The sequence below is a fragment of the Podarcis muralis genome, chromosome 14, assembly GCF_964188315.1.
Source record: "Podarcis muralis chromosome 14, rPodMur119.hap1.1, whole genome shotgun sequence".
Classification (NCBI taxonomy): domain Eukaryota; kingdom Metazoa; phylum Chordata; class Lepidosauria; order Squamata; family Lacertidae; genus Podarcis; species Podarcis muralis.
In genome coordinates, this window is record NC_135668.1 from 4329863 (window position 1) to 4345435 (window position 15573).

A 15573-nucleotide genomic window follows, 5' to 3' on the forward strand; every position below is an offset into this window, starting at 1 on the left:
AACATTTTACACCTTTCTCAGTGTTTATTTTTCAAGAATTTTTTTCCATCCAATTAGCACAACAGCTACATTTTTTAAAAACATGCATTTATCCCCTATGGAGTTTCCATTTATCTTTCATATTATGAAAGATAAATAGCAAGTCCCTAAATCCGTGGGTATAATAAGGACTCTGTCTGATCAAGCCAAATTTATTAATGTACCTCTTTTCTCTGCACTTACTGCATTCAAACTGTGTTCACAACAGATACAATAATGTTCACTACATTATTCATAATGTACACCACACATGGATTTTTGAATGAAAGCAATCATAGGCATATTACAACTATTTGAGACCATTTATACCTTTTGTTTAAACAGAGAAAGAATCAAGTACCAGTTTTAAAAATTAGCATACAGTAGAGGACATATTCCTAGTTTAAGCAAGGTATGTCATGCTAAAAGCACAGTTTTCTGTCACTAAAGTTCACATTTAAAAGCAAACTGTGCTGCTCTTCAGTTTGTCAGAAATTGGAGAAAACTCCCATCATCTTCTGTTTCTTCCATGCTCAATACTTTGCTTCCTCACCACCCAACAAAAGAAGTATTCCATACTGCCTCAAAATGCATACCCTTTTGACTTTTTGGGCCCTCATTCCATTTACCAGCACAGTTTCTAAAACTGGCAGGCATAAGGCATGACCAAGTCTGAAAATCTGTTCCTGTCAATTTTCTTGAACCTTCCTGTGAAGCACACATGGCTCCCAGCTTAACAACCTCACATCTCATATTCACCTTTTTATGAACTGTATTAGGATCAACGTTTGTTATTATGAAGTCACGAAGCCTGGCAAACATTTCTGTCTGTTTCGTCATTGTAAAAACGGAGGCTTCCATACCTGGCAGAAAAAACAAACACAAGAAAATATTCAGTTTTCAATTCAAAACAGTAGTGTGATAAAAGATGATTTCTTATAGAGTGGTTAGTTATTTATATCAGTATTATGGAATAACTAAATCCTATGGCAGTAATATAGCGGTGTGGATCTGCTCCGAGGATGTATAGGAAGATGATGGAGGCCACTCTGCACTTGCTAGAGAAGACCATGATCTCAATACAGCAAAGAAAGAGAGTCCAGAGCTTGCTTCCATGCTATGGGCACAAGAACATAGGAAGAGCTCTGATGGACCTGGCCAATGGCCCATCTTGTTCTCACAGTGGCCAATCAGATGCCTGTGGGAAACCTTCCAATAGGACCTGAGCACAACAGCACTCCTGCCCCCTCCCTTTGGCTTCCAGCAACTGGTATTCAGAAGCATATATACATTGAACTCGACAGGTAAAAAAAAAACATATTAAGCAAACTGTTAGTTGCCGCACATTTAATTAAGGATATATTTCTATGATTCACAGACATCTTCATATGCTCAAAATGGATAATATTTTTTTAAAAATTAATAAAATGTCTATGCAATTTCAAATTACAGAAATTCATTTACCTTGTATTCGGATATCAGCAATGTCACCTTTCTGATCACAGACTAAAATGTTGAAGGCACTCAATTTGGCAGTGAGCTTCAGGTCAAACCCACCATCGTGGGTCACAAGAGCAGAAACTGCACCACAGAAAGACACATTAAACAACTATTAAACAATAGTTTTCCAGTTTGAATGTTAATGGGAAACTGGTTTTAAGGAATGCCTCCCTGTATATGAACTGACCTGGACTGTGCAATAATCATCTGAGGCCCTTCTTCATGTATCCCCTACATGAGAGGTCTGGAGGGTGGGAATACAAGAATGGGCCTTTTCTGCAGTGGCTCCTCATTTGTGAAATGCTCTCCCTGTGGAGCATGGGTAGGCAAACTAAGGCGCGGGGGTCAGATCCGGCCCAATCGCCTTCTAAATCCGGCCCGCAGACGGTCCGGGAATCAGGATGTTTTTACATGAGTAGAATGTGTGCTTTTATTTAAAATGCATCTCTGGGTTATTTGTGGGGCATAGGAATTCGTTCTTTTTTTCTCTCCCCAAAATACAGTCCGGCCCCCCCACGCGGTCTGAGGGACAGTGGACCAGCCCCCTGCCGAAAGTTTGCTGCCCCCCCCCCCCGGCTATGGAGGCTTGACTGGCACCATCATTATTTATCTTCAGGCAACAGGCAACTTTTCTCTATCTCCAGGCCTTTGGCCTTTAACTATCTGTGTCCTTTTAGAAGTGGGTGGGGTGTTTTTAATGCATTTCTCTCCCCCTTTGGTTGTAATGCATCAATATGGGGTGTTGGGTTAGCTGGAAAGATCGGGATAGAAGTACCAAAGGTAAGTGTAAACTTTAAAGGTAAGTGTAAGGTGTAAATTGAGGAAGGTAACAACAAGTACACAGGTTGCTTCTTTAAGGTGTTAGTTATGCATGAACTAACTGAACCAGAGTTGACTAAAGCATTATTGTTGGCACTACACATCAGCTGTACGCCATGATCATCACAATTATAACAAATAAAGGCTTGACATATCTCGCTTTGCATGTCGTGAGTCTATCTCATATATTAGTTTCGCCTTTTAAGTTGAATTACTGAAATAAATGAAGTTTTCCATGATATTCTAATTTTTCGAGTTTCACCTGTAGTAACAAACAAAAACAATGAACTCCTCCATACACAGTTTAAAAGGCCATAGATTGTTTAATTAACCAAAGGTCTGGAAGAAGAAGAAGAAGAAGAAGAAGAAGAAGAAGAAGAAGAAGGGGAGGAGGAGGAGGAGTTTGGATTTGATATCTCGCCTTTCACTCCCCTTCAGGAGTCTTAAAGCGGCTAACAATCTCCTTTCCCTTCCTCCCCCACAACAAACACTCTGTGAGGTGAGTGGGGCTGAGAGACTTCAGAGAAGTGTGACTGGCCCAAGGTCACCCAGCAGCTGGGGAATGTTTGTGCCTGGCACTTAAAGATATGTAATGAAGGTGCCATGTGAGCCTCCCTGGCATAAAAGTAGCCAAGGGGAACAGCTGCAGAGGAAGAGTTCTGCCTGCTGTTCCCCTCTCCCTACAATCTCTCTCACACTTAATCTTTCTTCTTCTTCATGCAATGCCATGGCTTGCTCTTTTGGTCTCCTTCATAGCATTAATGCCCATTTTTACTCTTCTTTTGTCCCCTCCTCATATTATGTCTTATGCTAAATCAAATAAAGCACTTGGTAAAATGTAAAGGTAAAGGGACCCCTGACCATTACGTCCAGTCATGGCCGACTCTGGGCTTGCAGCGCTCATCTCACTTTATTGGCCGAGGGAGCCGGCGTACAGCTTCCGGGTCATGTGGCCAGCATGACTAAGCCGTTTCTGGTGAACCAGAGCAGCGCACGGAAACGCCATTTACCTTCCCACCAGAGTGGTACCAAGAGTGGGACCAAGCAATGGGAGCTCACCCCATCACGGGGATTCGAACCGCCGACCTTCTGATCGGCAAGTCCTAGGCTCTGTGGTTTAACCCACAGTGCCACCCGCATAAAATGTAAAGCAGTATATAAATTAACACACCACTACCATCCTTGGTTATCAAGAAGGATATAGTGATATCCTACATTACAATACCTGGTTTTGCAAGAACAGTTTTGGGCTCCTCTGAAAGCAGCTTTCGATCAGTTTTCTTATCAGCAGGTGTAAGTTCACTTGTGGCATATGTGAAAAAATTCATGATTGACAGCAAGGCTTCGGTGTGCAGCAACATGTCCAATGAAGAAAAGGAGACCTAAGAAAGAGAAGGTATGTCACAGAGGATCACTGGCATCTTGCCTCAGAGCAAGGCCTTGGATGTCTGATTGTTTTTTTAAAAAACTGCCCTTTAGCTTAAGGTAAAGGGAACCCTGACCATTAGGTCCAGTCGTGACCGACTCTGGGGTTGCGCACTCATCTCGCTCTATAGGCCGAGGGAGCTGGCGTTGTTCGCAGACAGCTTCCGGGTCATGTGGCCAGCATGACTAAATCACTTCTGGCAAACCAGAGCAATGCACGGAAACGCCGTTTACCTTCCTGCCGGAGCGGTACCTATTTATCTACTTGCACATGACGTGCTTTCGAACTGCTAGGTTGGCAGGAGCAGGGACCGAGCAACGGGAGCTCACCCCGTCACGGGGATTCGAACTGCTGACCTTCTGAACGGCAAGTCCTAGGCTCTGTGGTTTAACCCACAGTGCCACCCGCGTCCCTGCCCTTTAGCTTATGTATAATCAATTGAACTCATGCCATTTTAATTTGCATATTGTGATTATGTTGTCATTTGTTTATTACTTTGTTAAGAACATAAGAGCAGCCTTGCCAGAGCAGACCAAAAGCCCCCCTAGCCCAGCACCCTGTTTTCTTAGTGGCCAAACAGATGGCCAGAGGAAGCCCACAAGTGAGATATGAGCCCAGGAGCCCTCTCAAGCAAGTGGCATTCAGAGGCATAGGACCTCCAACGCTGGAGGTAACAGACTCTCCGTGTCTTGATAGCCTTATCCCCTGTGGATCTGTCCATTCCCCTTTTAAGGCTGTCCAAGTTGGCAGCAATCACTACATCACGTGGTGGCAAAATCATATTGTTAAAGTCACATTGTATATTGCCCTGGGATATCCTGGGTATATGGATATCATAAATAAAATTTAACTTCATTTGCATTCATTTCTCACACAAGCTTGTGAAGAGCATGTCGATCCAATAAACTTGATCCCAAAACCCTCTGACTAAGTTAACAATTGTTACAAAAAAAAATACACCAAACACACCATACTATATAGCAGCTGACTTGCCAACACATTTCAGTACTTACATTTAGTGCTTGCTTTGTACTTTTGTAAATTGTTTCAAAATGTGCTCCATCTGCATCAGCCTAAGAAAAGAATTGAAGCTTCTGATCATTATATAAATGGAAGCAACACCCAGAGGGTTCCTCTGACCTAACATCTACATGTGCCTGCCCTAAAGCAGCCCCACCCTGTCCCAAAGTGTCACTCAGATGACTGAGCTGTGTTTCACAACTTCCTAGACCACAGGGCAAGAAGGGTTAAGGAAGAGTTTCTTTCATCTCAGATGAGGGCAATTAATTGCCTTCAGGGAAAATCAGATCCTTGCATATTTATTCAATCTTCATCACCTAAAGTCATTTCCCAGTCTCTGCCATCTCTCAATCTCACCTGTCACTCATACAAAAATTACACCTTGCTGAATGAGACCAGAATAGCACTGACCAACCAGATGATCAGCTAAGGGACTTAGCCTTAATACAATGTTCAATTAAGGTAACCATAACATTTAATTCCCAGTTATTCCACTTTGCTGTTCCGCATCACTGAGCATAAAAAGTCCTAATTTCGTTTCTTCAACACTGACTCATAAGATCCCACAATGATCTTTAGTTAAAAACAAACAAACCTTTACATATTTCATTTTTAAAAGATGCTCGCCAGATTCATCTGAAGAACTAATGATGTTCAGAGGATCTCCTTTGGAATCTGTGGGTAAAGTAAGAAGCACGTTTACAGAGCTCTGGTTCATTTAGCATTCATTTTGCACAGTAAAGTAATCAATGCAGTAAATGCGTTAATGTTTCAATGATACAATGTTTTTTGAAGAAATGGTGTGTAGCAGCAGAGGGGAACCCCTGGCCTATGGGCCTAATTAGGTCCACCAGGCAGTTCTGGCGAAGCCAAGCCCACCCGCCCTACAATGGACATCATTTCTGACAACAGTGGTAGGGCAAGCAAATATTAGGCTGGGCCAAAAAGGGGGTTGTGCCTGCAAAGCCCCAACAATCAGCTGAATGTCAGGGCTTGCATAGCACCATGACTGGCTCTTTGCAAGCCCCTCTGATGCCTCGACTATCTGAACATTGGGGCTTGCACTTTGCATGCCCTGACAATCAGCTGGTCATGAATGTAGGTGATAGGCAAGTGGGTGGGCCTGTGAGTGGCCCTGCCCACCTGTCAAACTTGGCTCACAGGGGGTGGGTGAGATAGGGATCTGGTCTGCCAGCTGGAATTTAAGCAACTCAGAACAAGACAAAGGACGAGTAAAGAGGTTTATTAAGTGATATGAGCTACTCTTCTACAAACAAATGTAAAAGTACTTGTTTCCAGCATTAGAGATTCGCTTCTTGGAAGAAATTATTTCAGCAACTATTGAATTTTCATCATAGCAACTCATTCCTTTTCCTCCTCCTTATAACCAGAAAGCTGCTTTGGAAAAGTGTGTGTGTGTGTGTGTGTGTGTGTGTGTGTGAGAGAGAGAGAGAGAGAGAGAGAGAGAGAGAGAGAGAGAGAGAGAGACTCCTTAAATTATTTGTAGCAAGTACCAGGTTCAGCCCTTAAATTAAATATGTGACATTTAACAGGATACACTGCAAATGAGAGGGAAGACTGGCCACGTTAGGAAAATCTGAAAAAAAATATTTTAAAATGTGAAAGTTCTGTGAGAAACCTCCACCCACCAACTACAATCTTACAAGTGTAAGAACTACACTATTTATACATTTCTATTTTTCATCACAGGTTTTCTCAAAAACCTATAAACACACATAAACACTCAATTACAATAAACAAAAAGTTGAGTAAAACTTATGGCACAGAGGCAGCCAACGAAGGTCCTGAGAAACTGCCTTTAACATTCAAAAGCAGAGGGTTCCATCTCTACAGCTCTAAGATTCTATGTAAATCATAGATGGACACAGAATCAGACATTAAAGAACACAAATTGAACTTGTAGGAAAACAATCTGTAAATTTAATATTGCCACATGAAGAACTGTTTGAACCACCTGAATTACATTATTTTGTCAAATTCTAAGTTAACCTTGACTTACCAGTGAATTCAAGGCACTTCATTTGGATTTTTTTAAGATATGCTGTAGCAGTCATGGAATGTGTTTTAATTCTGCTTTCAGTTCCAAGCTGCAACACTGTTAATGTGTGCAAAGGGCAGCTTTTCTTGTCTATCTGTTTCATTAATGTTACTACAACCTAAAAGAAAAATGCAGGACATTTCAAAAATTGCAACAGAATGCATTTGAAGACTCAAAAGTCAACCATATATAGTTGAAATCAACACCACTTACATGGTTTCTGCCAACACTAGTTTCCAACTCCCAGGTGAAAAGAGCAGATCATCATGAATACTGTTCAGCATTTACTATAGATACCTGCTAGTTACCCACAACTTTTGAACTCAGTAGGCTATGTTTCATTGAAACTATGATTTGAGAAGCAGCCTTGATCAAAACTTCTTTTGTTCTCAGTAACCATAGGTTAATCAAACCAAGTTTCCCTGAGTTCAGACAAACAAGGAACTGTGGTTTGTTTAAAAGCAAAAACTTTAAAACTTTTCCTTGGAGAGGGGACATGATATTAGCATGAGAAGCCAAGACTCATCACAGCTCATTCATGCAATGGGAAACTAGGCTTTAGTCTGTACCAGAAAATGAGAGAAGTGGCATATTTTACACTGCTAACAACACAGATTTGTGGGCCTATCTTAGAGGCTTTCATGTGTCAAGTAATTGTCTCTAGCACAGATAAATAAAACAAACTTCAACATTTAGGCTTAAAGAGACAAACAAGCTGTCATACCTCTTTGATTTCAAAGTTTAGCAGCATATTGGTAATATCCTCCTGCAGGACTTCTTTTGATGTGCCCAGTAAGTTATCTTCTAACATAATTTCTTTCTCAGCTACCAGTGTTTTTGTCTTTTGTTTTCCATTTCCTGCTGATACGAAAGACAGGTTAGTTCCACTTGCAAAACAGCATTTTTATGGTTATTCTCCCAAAAAAGGAACAATGGTTCTCACCTGGAGACTGTTTCTCAGAGATATTGAACACGTGGCATTGTGAGTTTTGCTGCCCTCTTATGCTTCAAGACGGGAAACCAGGAAAGGTCTTTGCCCGCTATGCCATGCGTTCATCACCTCTGAAGAAACAGAACCCTATACTAATTCCAAAAGCCGCACTGGCTGGCATGGATTGATCCAGACAAAATTCACAAAAGGAGAACAAAGGGAGATGGGAGACCAAAACAAGCAACCTCAAAGACCAAACTATTTACAAGGTTTTTAAAAATAAACAGCTAAGATAGGAAAAGGCCACTCACTGTTCAATATAATCCATTTGAATATAGTTTTCTTAAGGGAGTTCAACTACTTTCTGCATTAATTTTCATGTATGCTTTGATTACACAGCTCCCAAAAATAATAACTAAGCAGGAAGCAGTTTTCACCATCTGCTATAGTTACCAAGGGAAAGGAAAAACCAAAAATTCCTGCTCAATAGCTTAAGCAGTCCTTATTTCTCATTTATTTTTTTGGCACTACATAAATAAATCAGGCTCAAGCCCACACCTAAGAAGAAAATTACTTCCAGTCCTCTTTTCGTGATATTTTATTCAAGAGACAAGAGTATGTCTGGTGAACCTGAGAAATGCTGCTTCTCCTATGATCCTAACTTTTAAAACTAATCCAAGCCTCAGCAATATGAAGCATCCCAAATGAAAATCTACAAAGGAATGGGAAAACACATACACATTTTACAATGAAGACTGACTTACCTTCAGTTTTTGCTAGTGGCTTTGTGGTTTGATCTGCTTCAGCAAGGTTCTCTGTCATTACTTTAAGCAGAACATTCAAATCCTCTTGACTTAGAATGATCTAAACAGTGGCATATAAAGTCAAATTATCTGTCTCTGAATTTGAGAGCTTCTATCAAATGTTCAACTGCTGGTAAATGCCAGGGATCTTTCTTATATTGACCAATTACAGGCAGATACTTGCTGCCTATTGCCCATCATATTGTGGGTAATAGGAAGCAAGTATCTGACAAGCCAAAGAGACCTGCAGTATTGGATTCATTCTTGCATCCACAGCAGTTTAATCATGGGGTTCCAATTCCTCAGTACAACCTGCTTTCCAGCAATGCTTCAAAGCAAAAGTCACCAGAGATATAATGCTTTCTTTCTTGCGCCCACTCTAATCATAACCTAATTAGTCACATTTTTTGAGTGGCTAACTAAAAACTTCTACTTATGATCTCTATATAAAAGTTTTCTTATGCTCTTGCTATTGTCTGTTGTATAATAAAATAATTATCCATTTAAAAAGTACCTTTATGACCAATTTAATATTTTCCGGCTCTCCAGTTCTTTCTCCACACAACTCTCTCTTCAACTAGAGTTGAAATTCTGGAGGCAGCACAGAATAGTGGCTGCTGCTGTACTACCATGCATGTCAGCTGCTAAGCAGGGAGGCTAAGCAACTCTCTCCTGCCATTCCCTGGTTTGACTCTATCTATCTATCTATCTATCTATCTATCTATCTATTTACCCATTCATTCATTCATTCATTCATTCATTTCCTAGCAGTGAGCATATACACAGCTTCACATAGTTGAAGTTTTGCCACATTTTAAATGTTTTGACATGTTTCTCTGCAGCATTGCATTAGTCTTAACATTCTCTGAAGATATCTGTCATAATAAAAAGAACTATGCATGCATACCTTTGAAAACAAAAATTAACTTACATTCATTGCATCTAGATGCCCTTTGATTTCCACCATTGGTATTTTGTGATACCAGTCTCCAGCCAAGTTGCGATTCACAGAAAGGTTCAGATTAATAGGATGTAGAATTTGGATGTCAGTTTGAGAGAAACCTGGTTGCAGGATTGTCCTAAGTAACAACAAACAACATGACTGTTTTGGAATAACATGACGGACCAGCCCCAAACAGCATTCTGACTATCCTGATTCAACAGCACATAGATAAGAAAAGTTTAATTCACCTTGACAACTTAAGTTGTGTCAATAATACATCCATTTTATCCATGACCGGGGGGAGTGAACAGTCCTCAGCCAGCACCAAACTGAATTTGTTTTGTATCTTGATCAATCCCAGGTCTATCACTATAGCATTAGATGAAACTGAAGACTGAGGGATGAGTATAACTGGAGCCTTTAGATTAATATCCATGGAAAGACGAAAGCTCCTCTGAGCCAAACCCCTCACACTTGTGGCAGCCTTCTCTGCAGCCTGCACCGTAGCAGCACTCAAGGCTTCTTTGGCAATTTGGAAGTTGTTCAGAAAATTCTGCAAGAGGAAAAAAGCAGTGATGATTTCTTCAGTGGCACTTTCATTTTATTGAATATCCCTTGTATTAAAGGTAAAGGTACCCCTGCCCATTCGGGCCAGTCTTGACAGACTCTAGGGTTGTGCGCCCATCTCACTCAAGAGGCCGGGGGCCAGCGCTGTCCGGAGACACTTCCGGGTCACGTGGCCAGCGTGACATCGCTGCTCTGGCGAGCCAGAGCCGCACACGGAAACGCCGTTTACCTTCCCGCTAGAAAGCGGTCCCTATTTATCTACTTGCACCCGGGGGTGCTTTCAAACTGCTAGGTTGGCAGGCGCTGGGACCGAGCAACGGGAGCGCACCCCGCCACGGGGATTCGAACCGCCGACCTTTCGATCGGCAAGTCCTAGGCGCTGAGGCTTTAACCCACAGCGCCACCCGCGTCCCAATCCCTTGTATTAATACATCATAAACTTTCCCCTATAACAGTTGCAGCTGTTCTGGAAAGATTTCAGATTCCCAGACCCAGATCTTTACTTAACATGTAGGTCCATCCTTCTTCATGAAAGATGGCATAGTGATGACTTTAGCAAGACAAGATCATGACAAAGCAGGAGCAGTAACTGATGACAAAGCAACTATGTAATCCAAATCAAAGTCTGACTTCCTTTCGTGCCCAGCAAGAAGCAACTAGTCTGGTAAAATGGAACTAAGAGCTTCAAATCTGTAAGAAGTTTATATAATTTCATATGGAACTTTTGCTTCTCTAGGGGACTGAATCAGGCCAAATCCAATGAATATGAGAGCCTATTTTATTTGGAAGAGGAAAGAAATCCTAAATAAATGCCCAAAAGTATATTTCCAAAACACTCTCATACAATTACCAAACTGTATCATCTTGCATGGTAATGTAAAGGCTTCCTATTAATTTTATATGTGGCATTATAATGCAAATTCACTTGATTGTTGGGTCTTACCAGGAGTGACATGAGGAATTTATGTAGGTATATAATCTGAATGCAGCCCACTTTGAGAGACATTATCCCATCCACTTTGGACATATCTCTGTACGCTTCTCCCTCAGTAGCTTCTGGATACAATGTCAAATTGAAACTGAAGACTTCATCACCAACTATAGAAACAGCCTAAAACGGGAAGGGGGGACAGAAAGTACATATAGCTTTCAATTTCTAGATCAGTGTAAACACACACAGATATTTGAGCAGTTCAAATTATCTTAGGTGCATGTGAGTTTTATCTCTATTTCTAGGAATGAAGTTCTGAAGGTTAGCATTATCTCAATGAGCAGATTTATCAGCTCAGATTGGATTTACAGATCAGTCTATTCAGCCCACTTCAGAGACAGAGACAGGGCATGGAATAGTTCCTCCTTTGCAGCCAGCCCCACAAACCACATTTGCATTCATCATGAGAGCCACTAAGAAGTCAAAAAGAAGTGCTCAGTTCCTCCCTGACAGCTCCCATGGATGGACACTGATTCCTAACCAAGTAGCTATTTATTCTGCAAACCTGTCCACTGGAACCTAAGCATTTTTTTCTATCCAGTTTTACAGCTTGTAATTCAGCTCACTGAATCTTTTTTTTTAAAAAAAATAGTCCTAGTGAAACACCATTATATGAATTATATAACAACATTCAATTTTAGTATATTATACCTTTTTATGAATTGTCCTTGAATCAACATCAGTAACAATTATATCTTTCAACCGTGCAAAGAGAATGGTTTGACTGGACTGAAGAAACAAAGATGAATCAAGACCTGAGAGAGAAGAATTGGTACATGAAATTTCAAACTCCATAGTAAGCACAATGGTCCAGAGCAAATGAAGGCCAAGGTTTTTGTCTTTTGTTTTGTTTTATTTTGTTTTTTTAAACGTATGGCTGATAAATGCAAGTCATGATGCAACAATCTCAGATAACAATGGCTCTCAAAGTGAACCATTCACAGTGGGATCAGGTGTTAAACAGGAATGTGTTATCGTCCCAACTCTATTATCTTCATCGCCATAATCCTACACATTATCGAAGGGAAACTCCCTGCCAGGGAAGAAATCATATATCGAACAGATGGAAAGCTCTTTAATCTGAGTAGGCTGAAAGCAAAAAGGTTACCATAACTTCCGTCATAGAGCTTCAGTATCCTGATGACAACATAGTGTGTGCACACTCAGAGGATGACCTCCAAACCATCCTAAATATCTTCGCAGACACTTATGGAAAACTTGGCCTATCACTCAAAATCCAAAAAACCAAAGTGCTGCACCAACAAGCACAAAACAACCCCTCTGCAGTGCCACAAATCCAACTTAATGGTGTAACACTGGAAAATGTTGATCACTTCTCCTAACTAGGCAGTTATTCCACAAGTGCCAACATTGATGCCGAAATCCAGCATCACCTGAGATTTGCAAGTCCAGCTTTCTCCTGATTGAAGCGCAGAGTGTTTGAGGACCAGGACATGCACAAGGAAACCAAAATGCTTGTTTACAAAGCGATTGTACTACCACCTTTACTGTACGCTTGTGAAACATGGACCACTTATAAACACCATCTCCAACTCAACGCCTTGAAAGATTCCATCAACTGTGTCTCCGAAAATTTTTACACCCCACCCCAAGTAAGACAGGTGAACTAATGTCAGTGTACTGGAAAAAGCAAAGATTACCAGTGTCGAAGCAATGCTTCCTTAGCATCAACTTCATTGCACTGGTCACGTTGTTCGGATGCCTGATTATCGTCTTCCAAAGCAACTACTCTATTCCCAGCTCAAGAATGGAAAGCGAAATACTGGTGGACAACAAAATAAGTTTAAAGACGCTCTTAATGCAAATCTTAAAAAAATGTAATACAGGCACTGATAACTGGGAAACACTGGCCTGCAGGCACTCCAATTAGAGAACACCCTTTATCAAAGGTGTTATAGACTTTGGAAAAGCACAAACTCAGGGAGGAAAGGAGAAACGAGCTAAGAGGAAGGCACATTTGACAAACCCTTAATGTAATCAACTCCCGCGTGGAAACCTATATCCCCACTGTGGAAGGACGTGTGGATCCTGAATTGGCCTCCACAGTCACTTACAGACTCACTGTTAAGACCGTGTTCATGGAAGACAATCTTATTTGGCCACGAGTGATTGCCAAAGAAGAGATCATTTGAAGCCAGTGATACAAAAAAGCCTGGACTCCTACATAGTTATAACTATACAGCAAAAAATTGGTCACAAGACAGCCATGTTCTTAATGATAATACCTATGCATGAGATTCAGAAAGAAACGGCATACACAAATCCTTCTTGCCATCTGCCTCACAACTAGGGAACTGCTTCTTCACAGCCTAAGTATCTCTGGAAACCATTAAGGTTTACATTTCAACTAGTTTTTAATATCTATAATTAGACAGTGGGGTCTTTCTCACAATTTCAAACCTTTCAAAATTATCTTTCTTTCCAACTTCTTAAAGTTGTGCATTTATTTATTACACATTGTGAACCTTGACGATACAGTAACCAAAAATATGAACATAAGAAATCTGTCATGAATCCTCAAAGAATTTAAATCAAGGTCTTCAGCTATATTACAAGTTTTGATACAAGTTTTGGAAACAAGTTCTTAAAAGGTCCCCCACTCTCTCTCACACACACACCCCTTACCTTGAATTTTGATTTCAGCAATATTGTTCTTTGCATCACAAATGTTTAAACAGAAGGCATCCAACTTGGCAAACACTTTGAAATCAAACACATCCTTTTCTTTGTGTGGTTTTGTCACTGTGAGGAAGAGATTTTTTTGCTGAGATGTGAGCCAATTCATGGAATATTTTCAGATAAGCTACGCTGAAATGAGAAATTCACCATACCTTTCTTCAAATTAGCCTCTTTGTTCTGTTTGCCTTCCTGTATCTGCAATGACCCTGTACTCTGACCCCTTGACGGGACAACAGCCATGAGGTAATTGAGAGACGAGAGAAGGGCCTGCGTGTGCAGCAGCAGGTTTAATGATGAGAAGGACACCTAGTTGGGGAGGGAGAAGAGTCACAGATAGTGGGAGTTTCTTATTCACATAGTATGTGTTTACTATAATAGATTACATTCTGTCACTTAGGGAAAAATACGGAAACCTTACATGAATGAAGAAGTCATTAATATGTTTAGGGTGTTCTTTCCAGTTAACTAGTTGGAAATATTTGGGGGAAATACAAGCCAAACAGTACACCTTGGTTAGTGATGGGCATATTAATTACCTGTGCTAATCTCCAGTCCGGAACCCTGATTGGCCAGAAGGGTAAACCGTGGACTTCTAAAAATAAGAAGCCTTTATATGTGGAAAAATGTCTAGAAAAAGAAAGCCCTTTGGCCTTCCGTCTCATTACTTTAATTTCTTATTTGGGCACAATGTTTTGGAAAGACACACCACACGTGGCCACATGAGACAAGGGCAGCCTCATCTTCAGATGCAGACATATCTGGGGCATGAGCAACCATGGGTCCCATCATAATTTCAAAGTTAGCTCTTGGCAGACAGCTCATCTTAGCAAGCTAATGAAACTGCAACAGGATTTATTTTTTTAAAAAATATCCTAAAGCTAGGAGGAAGCAACCCAGAGGGAGAATGAGACAAAAGTGACAATATTACAAGTTTAAGAAATGCAACAATCGAACGCCTATCCATACCATTTTCCTCACACACCCCTGCCCCCGCTACCTGCAAAGTGATATGCTACAGAGCAACCTGAAGAATGATGATTCAGGCCAGTACTAGATTTTGTCCTAGATGTTGCTTACCCGAACTGTTTGTTCAGTGTTATCAAAAACTGTCTGAAATCCTGGACCATTTTGATCGGCCTAAAGGAAATATCAAATGTGAAAGTTGAGAGACTAAACTAAATGTCATCCACATACACACAGGTTCCAATTTTATATTTACACAGCTTTAAAAAATAGTTATTAAAAAACTCAAAAAAACCCTTACCTTGATGTATTCCACTTTCAGGAGATCTAACCCGGGTTTATCTGAAGAGCTAATTAAATGAAGTTGCTGTTTTTTACCTGCAAACACAACATAGAACTTCATTTAAGAGTTATTCACAAAAATTGGCATCAACTTTAAAATCTACAACAGGTATTGGACACAGCATTTTCTAGAACTATGGTCCAAACACCTTTAAATAGGAGTCACAAAAGACAAAAGTCACTTCCAAAGAAATTCAAATTGCAAGTAGAAAGTACAATTGGTACTTACTTGGAGTGTAGATTTATGAGTGTGTCATGCAGGAATACCCCACCCCAGTGCCTGCATGACACCAGGAATAAATTGCTAATCAGCCAAAGGACTGGTTATGGAGAAATGTTTTCGCCTGGCACCTAAAGATATGTAAGATAAGGTGCTAAGCGAGCCTCCCTGGGGAGAGCATTCCACAAGCAGGAGCCACAAAAAGGCTCATTCTCATGCTGCCACCTTCCATACCTCTTGTGCATGAGGCACGCAAAGAGCCTCAGATGAT

The 15573-nt window shown here is 40.7% G+C and overlaps 1 protein-coding gene across 5 annotated transcripts in view; it reads right to left on the reverse strand.

The window, feature by feature from the left end:
- VPS13C (vacuolar protein sorting 13 homolog C) overlaps positions 1-15573 on the reverse strand; it is a 103275-nt gene that overhangs the window by 47273 nt on the left and 40429 nt on the right. For 3 of the 5 annotated variants that reach the window (XM_077918824.1, XM_077918826.1, XM_077918827.1), the window contains 16 exons: positions 15042-15118; positions 14855-14914; positions 13930-14083; positions 13724-13840; positions 11729-11832; positions 11030-11197; positions 9768-10072; positions 9508-9655; positions 8538-8637; positions 7567-7703; positions 6804-6960; positions 5379-5458; positions 4777-4836; positions 3563-3719; positions 1483-1599; positions 778-881 (listed from right to left, as the gene is read on the reverse strand). In XM_077918824.1, the coding sequence (XP_077774950.1) occupies positions 778-881; positions 1483-1599; positions 3563-3719; positions 4777-4836; positions 5379-5458; positions 6804-6960; positions 7567-7703; positions 8538-8637; positions 9508-9655; positions 9768-10072; positions 11030-11197; positions 11729-11832; positions 13724-13840; positions 13930-14083; positions 14855-14914; positions 15042-15118 (2045 nt within the window). The remainder of the gene's footprint in view (positions 1-777; positions 882-1482; positions 1600-3562; positions 3720-4776; positions 4837-5378; positions 5459-6803; positions 6961-7566; positions 7704-8537; positions 8638-9507; positions 9656-9767; positions 10073-11029; positions 11198-11728; positions 11833-13723; positions 13841-13929; positions 14084-14854; positions 14915-15041; positions 15119-15573) is intronic. The other 2 variants (XM_077918825.1, XM_077918828.1) reach the window with 1 other exon arrangement.